The following is a 17837-nucleotide window of genomic DNA, read 5'->3' as shown; positions in this document are numbered from 1 at the left end:
TCACTGTCAGTGGCAGGGGGGTTCTTTCTGGTTTCCCTTTCGCCTCCCTGCATTGTGCCTACATATGCAAATTAACCGCCATCTTTGTTGGCAGTTAATTTGCACATTGCCCTGATTAGCCAATGAAAAAGGTAGCGGTCGTACGCCAATTACCATGTTTCTCTTTTATTAGTGTAGATACTTCAAAGCAGCATTGGGGCTCTGAGTCAGAAGCCTGGGATTTCATGCTGGCTCTACTATTTAACATGTATGTGGCCTCTGTAACCATTTGTACACCATAAGCGTCTATAGATGCAAGCAGTGGACCTTTTTAAATTAAATTCAAAATATCGTGGCAGTTAACTGGTTAATCACTCCACCTCTCATTTTCTTCTTTTGGGACAGGCAGATCAAATTTAATAAAGTATTTGACAATGCTTTTGAAAATTATAAAATCTTAAATAATTTCTGCCAATATCAAATACAAATAATCAACAAGCAGTCATCAATGTGGAAGTGCACAACACAGGATGGTGCCACAACTGTGAATCTCTTAATCCCAGACAACTCTAAATTATTCTCCCAAAAGAGTTTTTATTGTAATGCAACACTTAACATTTCAAAGACTCAAGTGTTATACTTGAACAGAATGGAGTGTTGCATTACAATAAAAACATAGGTGAATAAAATATATTAATAGTTTATGAATAAAGATATGCCAATCCAAACACATGTAATGCCAGGTGCAGCTAGTCACACTAAAAATAAAATGCTAAAAACTCACTCACTGTCTTCTGTGGGAAGGACCTGCAGGGAGTAAATCCACTCTATTATATCATCTTTGTTCACCACATCTAAGGAATCCAACATGTCCAGCCCAGAGAGCGCAAAAAATGCAATTGTCAACCTAAAAGAAAAAAACAGTAAGATTCCATCTTTACTAAGGAACCACTGAAGTCTTCCTGATTCAAAAACATAATAAATTCATGGAGACAAATACCAGAAATCAGTCATCTATTGGTACCCTATTTTAAAATCATGCATACTTAATTATTAAAGGCTTCTAAAAGTCCAACATTTTCATTTCATAACAGTTGAGACTATGGTTTATAGAATTAACAGCTACAGAGCAAAGCTTATGTTTATAAAATGAAGTGTTCAGTAGTGGCTGGCAGACAGGACCAAGAAGTCATCTGGGCCTCCCCCTAAAATAGATAGGAAAGTATTCCTAAAAGGATTTCTGACCACGCCAGAGTTCTCAAGTAGTCCTAACACTCTGAGAGGAAGAAAATTAAACAGGCCACAGGAAATAGAAAGGAATTTTGGGCTGTGGGTCTCTGGGAGAAATAATGTAGGATTTTATGTTGACCAGATGATTGCTACTTGGAGTACAGATTGCTGTGCAACCTGCCCTATTGCAGGTATACAGAGAGGTAATCTTGTCATGTGTGTACCTAAAATCAGGCCAATGAGGTTATTTTTATTTTATTATTTCTTTGGAGGACGTTTCTCTATTCTTTCTTTTTCCTAAAATTGAACTCTGAGTATGTAGTCTGAAAAACCAAAGCAAGCCAAGTCTTCCTGCCTCTTCTACTCTGAACAATACATATAAAAGGTATATCTTACATGAATGAAAAAGTAACATTTTTTGTCCCTATATCAAATCACTTCACCAGTGGAGCATAAATGATCTCAAAATTTTCAGGCTTAAAAACAAAGCTCACAATCCAAGATTTAATATCCACTTTAGTTGACTAGTAACTACTTTTCAGAAGCTAATATAAAAGAAAAACCTCAGGTAAAACAACAAACAATATACATTTGAATTTTCATAGAGCAATTATTACTAGAAAAGTAAAAATTATTTATTCTTATTTCTCAACGAAAGGAAAAAGGGAAATGAAATAATTTGCCAAAATGGCGGGTCAGAAAATAAGCATCTAAATGCTAGGCCCAATATTAGCCTCTTTTAGAGTCAACTGTTTTATCTCTATCAGTAAAACGGAATGAACACAGGAATCATTGGTTTACTACCATATCCCCATACCCAGGCACACATAGGCACTCAATAAATGTCTGTGGAATTGAACTGCAGTACTGGAAAGAATAACATCTTTGTCAACACACTGTTTTATTTTAAAACTCTAGTATCAGTAGAAGTTTTGTGACCAATCACCTTTGCTTAAAAGATTGGAGCTTCTCCACAAGTATCTTAAAGTCAGTATGAATCATATACACCACAAAAGGACTTAATGCAAAACTAAGAAAAGACTCTAAGTCAGGAAACAGAAAAACTGAAAACTTTTAAAAATCACTACAAAAACTTGTATGTACAGATTGTTTTTTAAAAAATATATATTTTTATTGATTTTTAGAGAGAGAGAAAAGGAGAGAGAGAGAGAAACATTGGCTGCCTCAAACCAGCAATGTTTTGGTGCATGGGATGCCCAGTCAACTGAGCCACACCGGCCAGGGTTGTACAGATTATCTTAAATGTATTATTAACTGAGCCATAAGAAACCAAAAATGATTTTTATAAATTCTACTCAAGTGACAAACATGAGGCATAAAATATATGTAATTAGTATCTCTTAACTAATGCAATGTACCATATTATATATCTATTATCTAATATTTAATGCCTGGTGTAGATCCCAAGATTATACTAATGTTATTAAATCAAGTATTAAATTGGCTGTTTAACCAAACATTTTTTGCTGTTTTACTTATACTGTGATTAGGATTACACAATTTACGGTCAATATGCATTAGTCTATGTGGTTTTGTCTATGCTGAAATTTTAAAGGGAAAACCAAACACACCTTCATTTTGAAAATCCAACCACAGACCTATAATAACAGCTACAAAGTTCAACAATCAAAATAGGATGAAAGATTTTTTTTATCCAAACGCTACGAATTCACATAAAATTAATCCCAATAAGATAAAAAAGTGTTTATCAAAATATTTCTTAACATCCTATATCATACGATTTTAGAACTCTTTTAAAAAAATTAAATTTATTGAGGTAACATTGGTTAATGATATTATATAAATGGAAATTTTAAGTATAGGTATGGGCTCTGCTAGTCAATCAATACTGATGGATACAGAAAGGCATATAAATAATGCTTTACTCTTTTTGAACAAGAATCTGTTCATCTCTCAGGGCTCAGCTTACATTATTCCATAAATATTTATTTAATGCTTCTCGTGTGCCCCAAACTGCTCAATGTCCCAGTACAATGCTGTCCACTAAGATTTTCTGAGATGACAGAAAGAGAAGCAAAAGCTATTGCCAATGTGGTGACTGAGCACTTGAACTATAGTGGCTACTGTAAACAGAATAGAATTTTTAATTTAATTTTAATTAATTCAAATTTAAATAGTCAAAGGTGGCTAATGGCCACCATATTGGACAGGGCACCCCTAATGTTAAATAAACAAGATAGACAAAGACCCTACCTTCATGAAGTTTACAATCCAGTATGAAAAAAATATATTAAATAAGCCAATAAATGTATAGTTTCGGGCGGTGACTGGAAGTGGTGTCTTTTGGAAAGGGTGATTAGAGAAGGCATCTCTAAAGAAATCTGGATTAGGTACTGTCCTTCCGACAAGCTCCCATGAATCCTACCTACACTAATAGCATTGAACTCTATTGAAACTGCTTGCTTATCTCGGTCAGCTGTATTCCAGCACCTAACATACTAATAAATGTTTCCTGAACAGTATGCAGAAATAATCTATAACACTTTCAAAACTGACCAGTCACTGTTCAAAATACATCAAAGACCCAGAGCTCAGAAAATGTGGAGATATCAGAGCAAAAACCACCTGCTCTTCCCATGCAGCTTTGGAGCCTCACTTAACAGCAACGCAGAGCAGACTCCTCCTCCTCCTCCTCGCGTCCTTCTCGTCCCGACTTCTCCTCTGAATGACTAATTCAGTTTCTCAGCCTCTGCCAGATCACACTCACTGCAAATACACTTTCCCAGGCTGCTTCAAGCAGCACCGCACCTCCTTCGCCAACCTTCTCTGTCACTAGATTTCCAGTTCCTGGAAAGTTCACTTCTACTCAAACCTCAGAGGATCTCTGCTGCTCCTATACATCAAACACAAGACAGTCATTCGGTTACGAGTTAATGAGTCCAATACATGGTAAAGGATGGAAACAGACCTGTAGTGATGAGCGCCCAACAGCGTATACAGATATCGAGTTACAATGCTGAACACCTGAAATTTGTATAATGTTATTAACCAATGCTACCTCGTTTAAAAAAAAAAAAAAAAAGAGCCAATGAATTGGGAAAGGGCAACACAGGAGAGGCTGTTTATCTAAAATATGACAAACCCTTTGACTTTTTTCTTTTATCCTCGAAAGTGATGAGGCCGGGAAGACGGAGTGAAAAAGCTCGGAGTGGACAGGGTATATGGTGGGGAAGTGAAAAAGGCGGAAACTGGAGCCTGCCAAAGCCCTAGACGTACAGCGCCCCGAGCCCTCTCGCCGCAGCTCGGAGGGAAGAGTGATCACAGGCCCAGCGTGGAACAGCGCCGGGGCCCGGGGCGGCCCGGTTAACTGTGGCCACCAGTTACCTGCTGGTCTCCAGCGAAGAATAGCGCTCCGGCAAGACCTGGAGGCAGCGCTGGAAGAACCGCACGTGCCGGTCCCGCAGGAAATCCAGCCGCTCTCCTTCGCAGTCCCCCGCCAGCTGCCCGTCCTCCGCGGCCGCCATGCTGCTGCGGAAGCGACGCCTGCCGTGCCCCGGAAGCACTTGGCGAGCGGCGCGAAGGAGTCCCGATGAGCTGAACTGGGCGGACTTACTGGAGACGCCGTCACCGGGAAGTCCGCCGCCGCACTTTATCGCCGAGTTTCTTCTTAGGAAGAGCACGACCCACCTTTCCTACTCTAAACCCCAAAGCTTCGGCAACACCTCGCCAGCCTACTGAAGTTCGGCCCACAAATCCCTCTTCTACTCTTACCCTCCTTCGGCCTTTGGGAGGAAGGGCAACGTCCATAGTTTCAAGTGCGCGTTGAGAACATCAGGCCCCAAAGGTCACGAGGAGGGTATATATGAAAACAGGAACGGCTCGATATAAATGTTGCAACAGACTCATGGGGGGTGGGGGTGGGGGGGATATGAATGCATATGTTACTAACCTACAGTTCAATCTGTGGATATAAATAAATGTTTAGTAAGTGATTACTGACACTACAAAAGTTGAGTCGTTCCCAGTTCTCGAGAACATCAGAGATCACGTTTAAATATATCTAAACGCAATATGCATGCACAACATACATTCACACAGGTGACTGCGTTTTTCTTTTACAAGTTTTAAGTTTTACTCTCTGAGTCAATGTTTTGACTTCATCTCTGTTTTATCAATTTGCATCAGCAAGTAAGCTCCACCTATTCTCCAACTACCCATATACTAAAAACAAATCACATGCCACTATTTTTTCAAAAAGAGGGATTTAAGTTGCTTCAGCATTTCCCTTTAAAACTTCGTAACGAAATATTGAGAGAAAAAGAAATCCACCCAAGGGTCAGGCCTAAATTAGATATTTTTGTTTATAATCAATTGAGCTAATAGAAGTTTGGGTATAATTTTAATTAATAGCTTCGTTAGAAAATTTATTTCTCAGAGTGTATCACGTGGGCTGGAGTTATCTCATACTTATTCACCAATCCAGAGTGCCTTGCATAGTTTTAGGTACTACTTACAGGTTTACAGGCTTTCCTGCGTGTCTTCAACAAATGGCTGGGTATAAGCAGAGGCTGCCCTTGGTGCTTCTCTACAACGATGGAGTCCACAGTCCTCGCCCTTCAGGCATGCCCTATCTAGAGAGTTTTCACTACAGTATTACAATCACGCTCTCACACACACACACACACACACACACACACACACACACGTCAAATGTCTGAAGATGTTCAAAGTGGAGTCCTATCACGTACATTTAACTTACTACTAGAATCAACTATGCACACTCTATGCTCTGAAAGACAATCCTCTTCAACCTGGCGCTTAAAAGGAAGCCAAACATTTCATCTGATTCTCAGCTCAAGAATCAGCAATCTGATCCAAATCAGGAGGAAATACTTCTATGATGGGCTCATTGAAAAATAATATTATATTCTTCTAGGTAAAGAAAAGGCTTTTCATGGGTGATTTTGATCATACAAGGTTTCTGACATGTCCATGACAGAATCTAACCCCTACAAAAAATACCATTCAACATTAGCTAAGAAGTATTAAATAGCTCAAGTCTTCAAAGTATGAGAAAGATGGAGCATTCTCATTATAATTGAATCTTATTTAGCCATTAAGTGATAATGTCTAAATTATGTAGAAAGGTAGAAAAATATGTGTAATGTAAAGTGCTTACAGTATAGTTAGTAACTTACTCTGACTATAGCTATTTAAAAATATGTAGGTATGCTTTTGGAAAAAGTTACCCAGGGGTGGTTGAATTGGTGCTTTATAACATTTTTGTGTGTTTTTTTCTAAATTTCTTATTAATATACTTTTTAAACCAGTTTAAGAAATGTTTATTTGACATCTCTTCTATGAGCTTGCAATTGAAGACATGTTGTTTATTTTATGTAGTCTATATAAAGAGGCATACAACAAATTCCTCATTCACTTTAGATTCACTTAGAAGGACTGGTTGTTCAAAGAAACTTCCATACTTTCTATTATTAAAAAAACAAACAAAATAAAAATAAACAAAAAAACACACCCCATACAGCATTGCCCACTATGCTTACCTTAGATGCAGGAAATTGAAAGCTGCATTTGTGTGCAAAAAAAAGCAACATGTTAGTAAGTAGCACATAAAACCTTTACTTTTCTGTATCTTCTTAGTTGTTCAATTCTATTTTTAAATTCCCTTGTCTTATTCTATAATTTATTCTAAAATGCCTCAAATCATTTTTAAAATTCATGGAAAATGAGTACTACAAATAAAATGTGCATTCCTGATTAAGGATGTTTTACATTAATTCTATTTTGCACCAATAACTGTATAAGAATTCCATTCCCTTTAGAAATTATATTTACTTTGAGTCGTAAGTGTGAAATAAGAAAAAGTTTTGACTACTATTACTCATAGTAAATTTGAGTCATTTGATCTAAATGTATCAAGTTACATCTAAGATAAAAGTCATAAGAAATAAGTTTCCTATGTTTATTATGTATATGGTAACTTTCCTATAAGCCAGTGAGAACTAATTAAAGTTAGGAGCTAAGATTGTATATGAAAAGTTGAGCCGAATTGTTACATTGTGTTTTCATATACCAAAGTTTATAAATTTTAAAAGTAACTATTTTGAACAAATATTTTAAGGCAAACAAGCAGAAAACTGAATCAGGCAGGAAGATATGAAAGACACAAAGATTTTATAAATGTGTGAAGTCCAGAAAGGCTGAAAAGAAAATTGGAAAAGCTAAAGGAAACCAAAAAGATTTTATCAATAATACAAATAATAGAGTATAAATGAGGTGTGAACTGTGAGGCATATTTTTAATATAAATACTTTATATAAAACAAAGCATGCTTTGAACAAATACAAAATATTTATTACATAAAAATGTAGTAACTGATAAACTACCAGTTTGTTAAATTAGAAAAAGTACTAACTTATTTCAAAATTCAAACCAAAAAAAACTTTACACTTTTGTTACTCAAGCTAACTTACCTCCAAAATATAAATGTTACAAAATTTTGGTTTGAAATGTCATTCTGTGATTGACCCAACTTATTTTGCTGTGCCATGCCAAAAACAAAGTATCTTTGAAATGTTCTGAGTATTTAAATGAAATAGTATTTGTAACATAAACTTATTCAAAAAACTTTTACATAATAATAGACCAACATACACATTACATACCCTCTTGCTATAAACAGGAAATACTAATGACAATACTACTTGGAACTTAACATCTGTCAATTCACATACAACACCATAATCAGTCTGTCTAAGCTAGTGATATTTAAAAACACATGTGGTTAATCACTCTGTTCTAGTCAAGCTGAATATGCTAACATTCCCATCAACTGAATACCAGTTTCATTATCTCATATTCTTTTCTAAACTCCTTGTCTCCAGGTTGGAATAGCCCTAAGGAGAAGAAGAGAAGAGCAATTATAAATACGCAGAAAATTTTTATAAAGATCCTAACTGATTAGATGTTAACTTCTATTTCTTTTATTTGAACTTTTTTATAAAGCAAGTTTTATTCAGGTAGAGAAAAAGTAAGAGGCCAGGGTGCGGGCATCAGTGTGAAACAAGTGAAAAGTATGCAACCAAGTGAATGTGGGCCAACTCGAGTTATGCCAATTAAATGTTAACTTTTAAAAATATATGTAGATTTATTTTTATCACTTTTTACTGTAAAATATAATATACATATCAAAGTTGCACAAAATATAAAACATGGTTATTTTTAAAAATATTTTTATTGATTTCAGAGAGGAAGGGAGAAGGAGAGAGAGAAACATCAATGCTGAGAGAGAATCATTGATTGGCTGCCTCCTACACGCCCCCTACGGGGAATGAGCCTGAAACCCGGGCATGTGTTGTGACCCAGAATCAAACCATGACCACCTGCGTCATAGGTCAGTACTCAAACACTGAGGCATGCCAGCCAGGCGAAACATGCAGTTATTAAATTGTTATAAAGTCAACACTCATTCTAACTCCTCTTTACCTATGTGGGATATGTAGAAGTGGCCCAGAGCCTGTTGGTCCTAAGTTTTTGGTCCGTTCTTCCCAACCTTTGGTAGGTTTGTAAAGCCTAGAAGGATCTCTGCTAACATTGTTTTCAACCTGTAATCAGAAGTAAAATGAATCTGAAATAATTAATATTGTATTTGTGATCCTTACTAAGAAAAATACTTGATATTAAAAACTGTTAATAACCTCTTCTGTAAACTTTTTATTGTACTCATATAGCTAAAATAAAAGTTGGACCACATCAATCTATCAATAAATTGTTACTTTAGTTTCTTTTTTTAGTTCAATTATTTTATTCTGTTTATATTATGAAGGAAATATGATGCAGCAAGTAGTGGCACAGCCAGGCAATAAATTTAGGATAAATATCCACCAGTAAGTTCTTTGTTTTGTTGAGAGTCACCTATATCTTTAGCTGTGAGTATCACCAACTGAGATTAAACAATGTGTTTATAATGTGAAATGGTAGAATTCAAAAAATAGTTTAAATTGTACTAAGCTATGCTAAATAAGTACATTTTAAAGGAGATGGTACAGAAATCAAGCTGGATATAAAGAAAATGGATGCTTGTATCCTTACAAACCAAGGAATTAGGATAACAATAAAAATAATCTCAGTACAGAGCACCTTTTTTTTTAATTTTGCCAGTCTTCTTTGTTTTTCTGCCTTTTCATCTTCTTTTGACTGTCTATCAAGAATTTTCAGTTCAAGTTTACGTAAATCCTAAAAAACATATGCCAACAAAAAAGATAACATGAGAAAGTAAAATCAACTAAAATTTGTTTCAAACTTTAGTTGCTTGGAAGTAAAATTAAATCACCTTAAATATCAATATTCCTTCAATAATGACCTTTTCCAACAAGAGTAAAAGCTTTATTTTCCTTGAAAATAAATGTGACACGTGCACATCTTTTGGAATCATTTTATGTTGGTTATTTCTTATTTTACTAGGTGAGTTAAACCCACTTTCAGTTCAGATATGTCTGGTTTTAGATCTCTCACATTTGGGGCATTTTGTTATTTAGGGAGATATTTTTATAGAGACTAAAAGAAATTCCACTAATGTGTTTTCGTCTAATTTTTTTTATTTCCCTTATTTTTTGCTTTATAGATATTGCTATGTGTTTTTTAAAAAAATATATATATTTATTGATTTCAGAGAGGCAGGGAGAAGGAGAGAGAGATAGAAACATCAACGATGAGAGAGAATCATTGATCGGCTGCCTCCTGCACACCTCCCACTGGGGATCAAGCTCGCAACCCAGGCATGTGCCCCTGGCCACAATCGAACCTGGGACCCTGCAATCCACAGGCTGATGCTCTATCCACTGAGCCAAGCTGGCCAGGGCGATATTGCTATGTTTTATCTCATTTGCATCCTTTTCCGTTTTAAAGTAAATACACTTCTTTGTCTTTTTGAGACTCTTTGGACTGAATTCCACTTTGATAAAATTATAATCTCTTTGATTGCATTTTCTTATATATATTCGTTTTTAAATCATTTATGATCCTACCTCTCAGCAATAGCCTTGATTCCTTTAAGTATACATTGAATATCTACAATGTACAGGTTACAGGAATAAACAAAAGGACAAAATCTCTGCCCTTGTGGAGCTTCTATTATGTTGGGAGATGGACAGTGAGCAAGTAAGGAAATCAATCATCTGTGGGGAAAAGCCAGTCAGTTTGGCAAAGAAAAAGTAGTCTAGCCTGTGGCTACCTTTCCAGCCTTGTCTCTGGCTGATTCCCACTTTCCATCTGATGCCCTTAGGATACCGAAGTGTTTACGGTTCCCCCACAAACCACTTACACTTCTCCAAGCTGTCATTCATGCTGTTCTCTTCGCTAGCAAAGGTCTCCCCTTTCTTCTTCAAGCCTCAAATATCTTAGTGCCTCTCTAACACTAATAGCTATGGTCATAAGCTACCCTCCCTGCATACCCATCTCCTAAGATTCTCTGTCCACAATTACCTCAATCACTACACTACTTACAACATCATACAGAAATATACTTGCACATCTATCTTTCCCACTAGACTATAATATACTAGAAATGAGGGGGCGGCGGGGTGAGGGAGCATTGGTAGGTAGAAGCCTAATATAACAGAAGCACGCAATTTTTCCTGCACTGAATCTGGAAGTAGTACCTCTATTGGTAGTAATACCACTAAATAATTTCTAAAATTACTTAGAAAATATATTTACTCACTCTTTCTTGAAATCTGGAAATTTCATCAGCAACAGTTTTCCTTTTTTCTGCCTTTTCTGTCTTTTCCCTTATCTCCTTTTCAAGTCTTAAAAATTCTTCCTGTTCTTTCTTCTGCTGGGTGTAGTTTTCTAGTAGTAATTTTAGTTTAAACTGGCGTTGGCGCTCTTTCTGCTGCCTTTTCTCTTTCTCTTCCTCTTCTTTTAACTGGGAAGCATATTTCATTGACATTTCTATACTTTTCTGTTTTTTCCAAGCTTCCACTGCCAATTTCTGCTGCTTTCTTTGTTCCTCTTTTTGCTTTTGATTAACTTCTTGTTTGTTATGGGAAAGCATAGATATGTCCTCTGCCTTTTCCTTGAAAATTTCCTCTTTTTTTTGAAACTTTTTAGTTTTCCAATTCTGAATAGACTAAAAAAATATAGTAAGGGAAAAATAATTTTAATAATCAAAAGCACTTAAAAATACAACCTCAAGTCCATCTTTCTAGAAAGAATATTGGTTGCAGGATGCTTAGGTTTCCAAGTGTTTTGTTTGTTTTTTAACCAGTGCAATTTTCTACTTCTGTTTTTAAAAATTAATGTCTCTTAAAACACTGAATAATGATTTATTCTTTTGGCCTTTCTTGTCCTCTCTTAACCCCCAGGTTCACAAAGATTGCACCTCATTTGTTTGTGTTCATGGGAAACATTCTTTTCCTCTGATCATCTTACTTATGCTTCCAAATTCTCTTTCAAGGCGTAAAATCCTTTCTGAGTGACCCCTCTTTGTTCAATTACCAGAAGAGGAACTAAGAGTGGTGTGGTTGAGAGTATGGGCTCTGAAGTCAGACCACTTAGAACCAAATCATGGCTTTACCATCTACTAGGTGTGACCTTGGATGAGTTACTAAGTTACTCTGTCTTCATTTTGCTCATCTGTAAAAGTGGTAGGTAATACCTCTCCAGCAGTGATATTGTAAATATTAAATGAGTCAGTCCCTGAGAAGTAGTGCTTCATAAGTGTTAAAAAAAAAAAAAGAAGAAGCAAATTAGCTTCATTGCTTTACCAGGGTATGTAAAGATTATTTAAAATACTAGCAGTCTTCTTTATGCCATAAAGGATACATCCACTGAATTCCTTTACCCTCAAGTCAGGAAACTGTTCCCTCATCTTTCCTCATGGTGTATCATTCATTTATTCATTCAGTACATTCCTATCATATGCATACTCTATGGAAGGCAATGTGATAGGAATCATAGATGATTCAAATAATACCAAATGTCATCTAGTACAGTGCTACTCAATGTGCCAGTCCACAACAATTTCAGAGATTCATGACAGAATGTAAATCAATGTACTGCTTCCTTCAAAAAGAGGGTTTTCTATTTTAAAAAAAAAGTCAAAACTGAACTAGTGTGCTTAGTGGGCAGCTGATTCTAGTTCAATCACTTTATTTCACTGAAGACCAGTAACAGTTTGCAACCTAACAGCCAGTCCATGGACCAAGTTTGAGTAGCACTGTTCTAGGTGAGATAATATATATGCATATATTCTAGAATATATTATTATGTGCTATAGCACTCCATAAAAGAGGTATAAACAAAGTGTTAGTAGGAAATTCTGAGAGGGACTACTTATGTTTGAGTGGACAAGAAGGAAGCATCTTATCTGGGCAGATTTTGATAAATGGGAGTTGAGGGGAAAGAATGGAGGTTCCAGAAAGTGGGAATAAGATAAACAAGGGTATTCAGGCCAGGAAGTTCAGAGCATATCTGAAAATAAGTATCTTTAGGCAAATGGTGATAAAAATGGTAAATCTACTCAGCATCTTAAACTGAGTTGGTTTAAAACTACATTTTGCTGCTTTCCCCCAAGTTTCCTCCTCCTCCTCCATGTCCTACTTCAGTAATTTTACCTCCATTTTCATATCCCCTCCTACCTCACCTCTTCAATCAATCAATCATCAAATATCAGGAAACAGTGGTCCGGAACTAGCTAGAACTAAGGTGCTTTACCTTACTACATGAGGCACTGTGTCTAGAGAGGTGGTTCTTAAACTTTAGCTTATAACAGATTAACCTAGAGGACTTGTTAAAACACAATTCCTGAGCACCACCACCAGAGTTTGGCTTAGGTCTATGGCTGGGGCCTGGTAAGTTTAATAAGCTCCCAGGTGATGTTGACTTAGCTAGTCCAAGAACCACTTTGCTGGTCCAGGGACCCCATGTTTTCAGTATCCAGGAAAAAGACTAAATAATACCTAATAGCTTGTTATTTTTGAGCTTTTAAAAATTACTTATGCCGAAACTGGTTTGGCTCAGTGGATAGAGCGTCGGCTTGAGGACTGAAAGGTCCCAGGTTCGATTCCGGTCAAGGGCATGTACCTGGGTTGCGAGCACATCCCCAGTAGGAGATGTGCAGGAGGCAGCTGATCGATGTTCCTCTCTCATCGATGTTTCTAACTCTCTATCTCTCTCCCTTCCTCTCTGTAAAAAATCAATAAAATATATTTTTAAAAAAATTACTTATGTTTCAAAATTTTTCTTAACACATTAAGCGCCAAGCCTGTTTTGTCTTCCTTTCCGTTTCAGTCACCAGTGACTGACATGGCGCTTAATGAGTTAAAGTCCCAAATGTCAATCTTCTTACATTTAACTTATTTAGGAGAGATAAACAAGAAACACAACCTATTTCCTCTAAAAATTTAGACTAATCATGGGATCAATATTTCTTTAATACTCCTGGGGCAAGTCATCTGTTGAACAGTCATACTCAAGCGAGTTAAAGTTTATAATAGTTGACGTCTACAAAAAAATGTGACTCAGACTTCAAGTGTCTGAACCCATGGTTCCCAACTTTGCACTTTGGAGACATTTTTGATAATCACAACTAACGAGGTGTTACTAGCACGTAATGCAGTGGTTCTCAACCTTCCTAATGCCGCAACCCTTTAATACAGTTCCTCATGTTGTGGTGACCCCCAATTTCATTGTTACAAATTGAACATAATTAAAGCATAGTGATTAATCACAAAAACAATATGTAATTATATGTGTTTTCCGATGGTCTTAGGCGACCTCTGTGAAAGGGTCGTTTGATCCCCAAAGGGGTCACGACCCACAGGTTGAGAACCGCTGAACTAATGAGTGGAAGCCAGGAATGTTGCCAATCATCCTACAATGCACACAACAGCATTTACAGCAAAGAATTATCTAGCCCAAATGGTTAACTGTGCCAAGGTTGAGAAATCCTAACAAAACCAAAGCCAGAAGAATATTTTTGTGAAAATGAAACTTTTTAGGTATTTGCTACACTTAAGAGTTAGTTACTTTTTCTCTGGGGTAGTCAAAATCTTGAGTCTTTTCAAATAAGCAATGAAGCTGAAGTTCCAAACCTCAATGAAACTTTGAAGAGTGAATTTGTTTTTCTACTGCCTCTTTATATTTCACTAGAGGCCCAGCGCACGAAATCACGCGACCCCGCCCACCACGCTAGCACCCCGCCCACCTGCTCATGCCTCACCACGCTTGCAGCCTAGCTGTGCTCAGCCTCGCCACGCTCACCTTGGGGTGCCTGCCTTGCTGCGCCCATCTGCCCAATGCCCCGCCCACCAGCCACCAGCCTTTCTGCGATCAGTGCCCGTGGGCTGTGGGGGAGAGACCGAGAGGTGCTCCATGCACTTCATGGTGACTGTTTGTATGGTTGTTACAGTGTTATAGACTAGAGGCCCGGTGCATGAAATTCGTGCACGGGGGCAGGGGATGTCCCTCAGCCTGGCCTGTACCCTCTCCAATCTGGGACCTCTTGGGGGATGTCCGACTGCCGATTTAGGCCCTGCGGGATCAGGCCTAAACCGGTAGTCAGATCCCTCTCACAATCCGGGACCGCTGGCTCCTAACCGCTTGCCTGCCTACCTGCCTGATTGCCCCTAACAGCTTCTGCCTGCCAGCCTGATTGCGCCCTAACCGCTCCCCTGTTGGCCTGATTGATGCCTAACTGCTCCCTTGCCAGCCTGATTACCTGCAACTGCCCTCCCCTGCCAGCCCAATTGCCCCCAACTGCCCTCTCCTGGTGGCCTGATTGCCCACAACTGCCCTCCCCTCTGTGACCCGTCTCCCCTGCCGGGACCCACCTCCTCCGTGCGAGGCAACGGAGAAGCTGGGACCAGCCTCCTCCATGCCACATAGAGCCATGGGACCCCCAGGCCTCACTGCGCGGAGTGGCCATTGGGCCCCGCCTCCGCTGTGCGCACGACCATCTTGTGGTGGCCATCTTGTGGCAATGTCGCACACGAGGACCACCTAGGCTTTTATTAGTATAGATTGAAAACCATGTGGCCTTTGTTGATAGGCTGCCTTTTATCAAAAGCCTGAGTATATCTGGATTTCCCACATTTCTGGTGGATATAGAAGGTTTTGCCCACAATCAGAAGTTTTCTGGCCCACTATATTATTTCTTGGGGTAGAAATGTTTGGCCTTCAGAAAGTCCAACTATAGTTCCTTTAGTTAAGTTACTCAAAACTTCCCAGTGCCTGCTGCACCTTCTGTAAGATAGGGGGAAAACTGCAATATACCTCATGGAGTTGTTGTAAAATTAATAAATGTTAAAAGAGTTTAGCACAGTAGCTGGAACAGAGAAAAATACAACAAATAATAGCCATAATAATTATTATTACCTCTTTTTTCCTTTCTTCTAGGGCCAGAAACTTTTGATACCATTTCTCATGCTGTTCAACTTCATCCTGTTTTCTTCCAGGAAGATGTTCTAGAACTTCTCCCATAAATGTTGGCTTGCCTTTATGTTTGTTTCTCACTTTTACAAAGTTCTGGTGATCATAATCATCCCAGCCCCCTTGTCGCCCTCCTGTTTGCTGAAGGAATTTTTCAAAATCCACAACTTCTTCTGGAAGAGTATTTGGTGCTACTTTGTCTACAGGAACTTTGCCTGACATCACTCTGAAAGCTTTCTCTGTTTCTGAACTACCCAAAGCCCATGTGTCAATCTTCCTTGATATGGCACTCAACTCATTATTAGTTATTTTCTCTTCTTTAATAAGCTCTTCATATCTAAAATTTCAAAATAAAGTTTGATTAATAAGATACAAATCAATCCATATTAACCCTTTATTTTTCCTCTTATTTAAATTATTTCTCTTTTCATGTCATCTTCTCCACTTAACATTATTAACATTTATAAATCAAAGACTTGAGTTTCCCCACCCCCAGGCGGGCCTGGCCGCTCCATATGCTTGCCTCTGGAGTCCCCCAGTCCCCTCAGACCCCAGCCACCCAGGGCCAGCCCGAGGAGGAGGCAAGCCTCGGATGGTGGCTTCCCAGCCACCCAGGGCCAGCCCGAGGTGCAGGCAGGCCCTGGATGTTGGCTGCACAGCCGCCCAGGGCCGCCCGAGGCTCAGGTAATCAGGACCAGCCGAGGCTTGCGCTGCCAGCAGTGGCAGCAGCAGTGTTATGATGGGGACATCGCCTTCCCCTGATCTCTGGGTCGCCTCCTGCCCCTGGGGGCTCTCAAACTGTGAGAGGGGGCAGGCCGAGCTGAAGGACTGCCCCCCTGGAGTGCATGAATTTTCATGCACCAGGCCTCTAGTAATATATAAAAAATAAACTAGTTCATAATAAAAAAAAAAGACTTGAGTTTCCTCAGAGAATAAGACAATCTTTTAAATTCTTATCTGAGATTTTATAGTGTCGCTATATAGATGAACATTCACTTTAGACATGAAAAGCAATCTATAACCTAAAACAAAATTAGAAAAGTATTGTTGCCTTTGTGTAAGACTAATGTTAAATATATTACAATAAAATGGTTTATATATAACAACCTAGTGGAGAGTTATTGGAAATATATATGTCAATAATTTTATATTAAAATGTGTTTAAAACATACATCAATCTCTGCTCCTCCTTAAAAGTGTTAATTGCATTTTCGATTTCTTCCATCATTTCTCTGAGCTTTTCAACAACTATTAAAAAAAACAGAAAAATTATATCATTTCAGTATGACTAAGAATTAAATATTAGGGAAAAATGGGCTGTTCCTTTAATTTAAAAACATTTCTTAGCCTAAAGGATAAGAAAAATGTAATTATACAAAGCTAATTTTTATGATTATAATTTTTTATTACAAATTTTTCCCTATGTACTATATCATTAAATATTATTATTATTTACCAAAAATGTTTCATACTACATATACTGTTTTGTAACCTGCAGTTTTAATTTAACAAAATGTTGTGGTTAACTAACATTTTATTATCTAAATCTATCCTAATTCATTAAGTAATTCTCCAATAATCAACCTTTAAATAGATGCAGTACTGTAATAAATACCTTTGCATGTATTTTTTTACATGCTCAAATAAGTATTTTTAGAGGATAACTGATGAAAGTTGAAATGCTAAATAAAAAAGTATGCTTATTTTCCAATATGCTAGATACCATCACATTATCCTTCAAAGAAGCTCCACCAACTTACAGGTCCTGAGAATGCTTCTTCCCAGGAACTTTTAATCATTTCCAATATGAAAGGCAAACATTTATCATCCCTGATTTAACGGACATTTTTTGTGTCTGTTAAAATAAGCCTTTTCTCGTTTTGTATTTCTCTCACTGTAAAATGGACCTTATTATCTTTGCCCATTTTTCTATTAGGTTATTTACCTTTGTTTCTCTAATTTGTAGGCACTCTTTATATATTACTAGAGGCCCGGTGCACAAAAATTTGTGCACTCGGGGGAAGGGGGTGTCTCTCAGCCCGGCCTGTGCCCTCTCGCAGTCTGGGACCCCTCAGGAGATAACGACCTGCTGGCTTAGGCCTGCTCCCGGATGGCAGAGGGCAGGCCCAATCCCTAGGTGCAGCCCCTGGTCTGGCTCAGAGCAGGGCCAATTGGGGAGGTGGGGCGCCTTCCCCTGT

At 37.9% G+C, this 17837-nt stretch overlaps 2 protein-coding genes across 7 annotated transcripts in view; both read right to left on the bottom strand.

The window, feature by feature from the left end:
• The window catches only part of PGGT1B (protein geranylgeranyltransferase type I subunit beta), a 42492-nt gene extending 35147 nt beyond the window's left edge, over positions 1 to 7345 (bottom strand). For 2 of the 4 annotated variants that reach the window (XM_006755275.2, XM_015558454.1), the window contains exons 1-2: positions 4576 to 6289; positions 768 to 886 (exon numbers count right to left, since the gene is read on the bottom strand). In XM_006755275.2, the coding sequence (XP_006755338.1) occupies positions 768 to 886; positions 4576 to 4715 (259 nt within the window). In that variant the 5' untranslated portion in view covers positions 4716 to 6289. Of the gene's footprint in view, positions 1 to 767; positions 887 to 4575; positions 6291 to 6752 lie in introns of those variants that run through there. The other 2 variants (XM_006755276.2, XM_015558453.1) reach the window with 2 other exon arrangements.
• Positions 7346 to 7498: 153 nt separating this feature from the next.
• The window catches only part of CCDC112 (coiled-coil domain containing 112), a 26756-nt gene continuing 16417 nt past the window's right edge, over positions 7499 to 17837 (bottom strand). Inside the window, exons 5-10 of one of the 3 annotated variants that reach the window (XM_015558450.1) lie at positions 16812 to 16887; positions 15586 to 15976; positions 10931 to 11338; positions 9349 to 9444; positions 8695 to 8813; positions 7500 to 8105 (exon numbers count right to left, since the gene is read on the bottom strand). In XM_015558450.1, the coding sequence (XP_015413936.1) occupies positions 8075 to 8105; positions 8695 to 8813; positions 9349 to 9444; positions 10931 to 11338; positions 15586 to 15976; positions 16812 to 16887 (1121 nt within the window). In that variant the 3' untranslated portion in view covers positions 7500 to 8074. Of the gene's footprint in view, positions 8106 to 8694; positions 8814 to 9348; positions 9445 to 10930; positions 11339 to 15585; positions 15977 to 16811; positions 16888 to 17837 lie in introns of all 3 variants that reach the window. The other 2 variants (XM_015558452.1, XM_015558451.1) reach the window with 2 other exon arrangements.

This window comes from Myotis davidii, unplaced genomic scaffold (assembly GCF_000327345.1).
Source record: "Myotis davidii unplaced genomic scaffold, ASM32734v1 scaffold130, whole genome shotgun sequence".
NCBI lineage: Eukaryota > Metazoa > Chordata > Mammalia > Chiroptera > Vespertilionidae > Myotis > Myotis davidii.
This window is presented reverse-complemented; position numbering and strand designations above follow the sequence as displayed.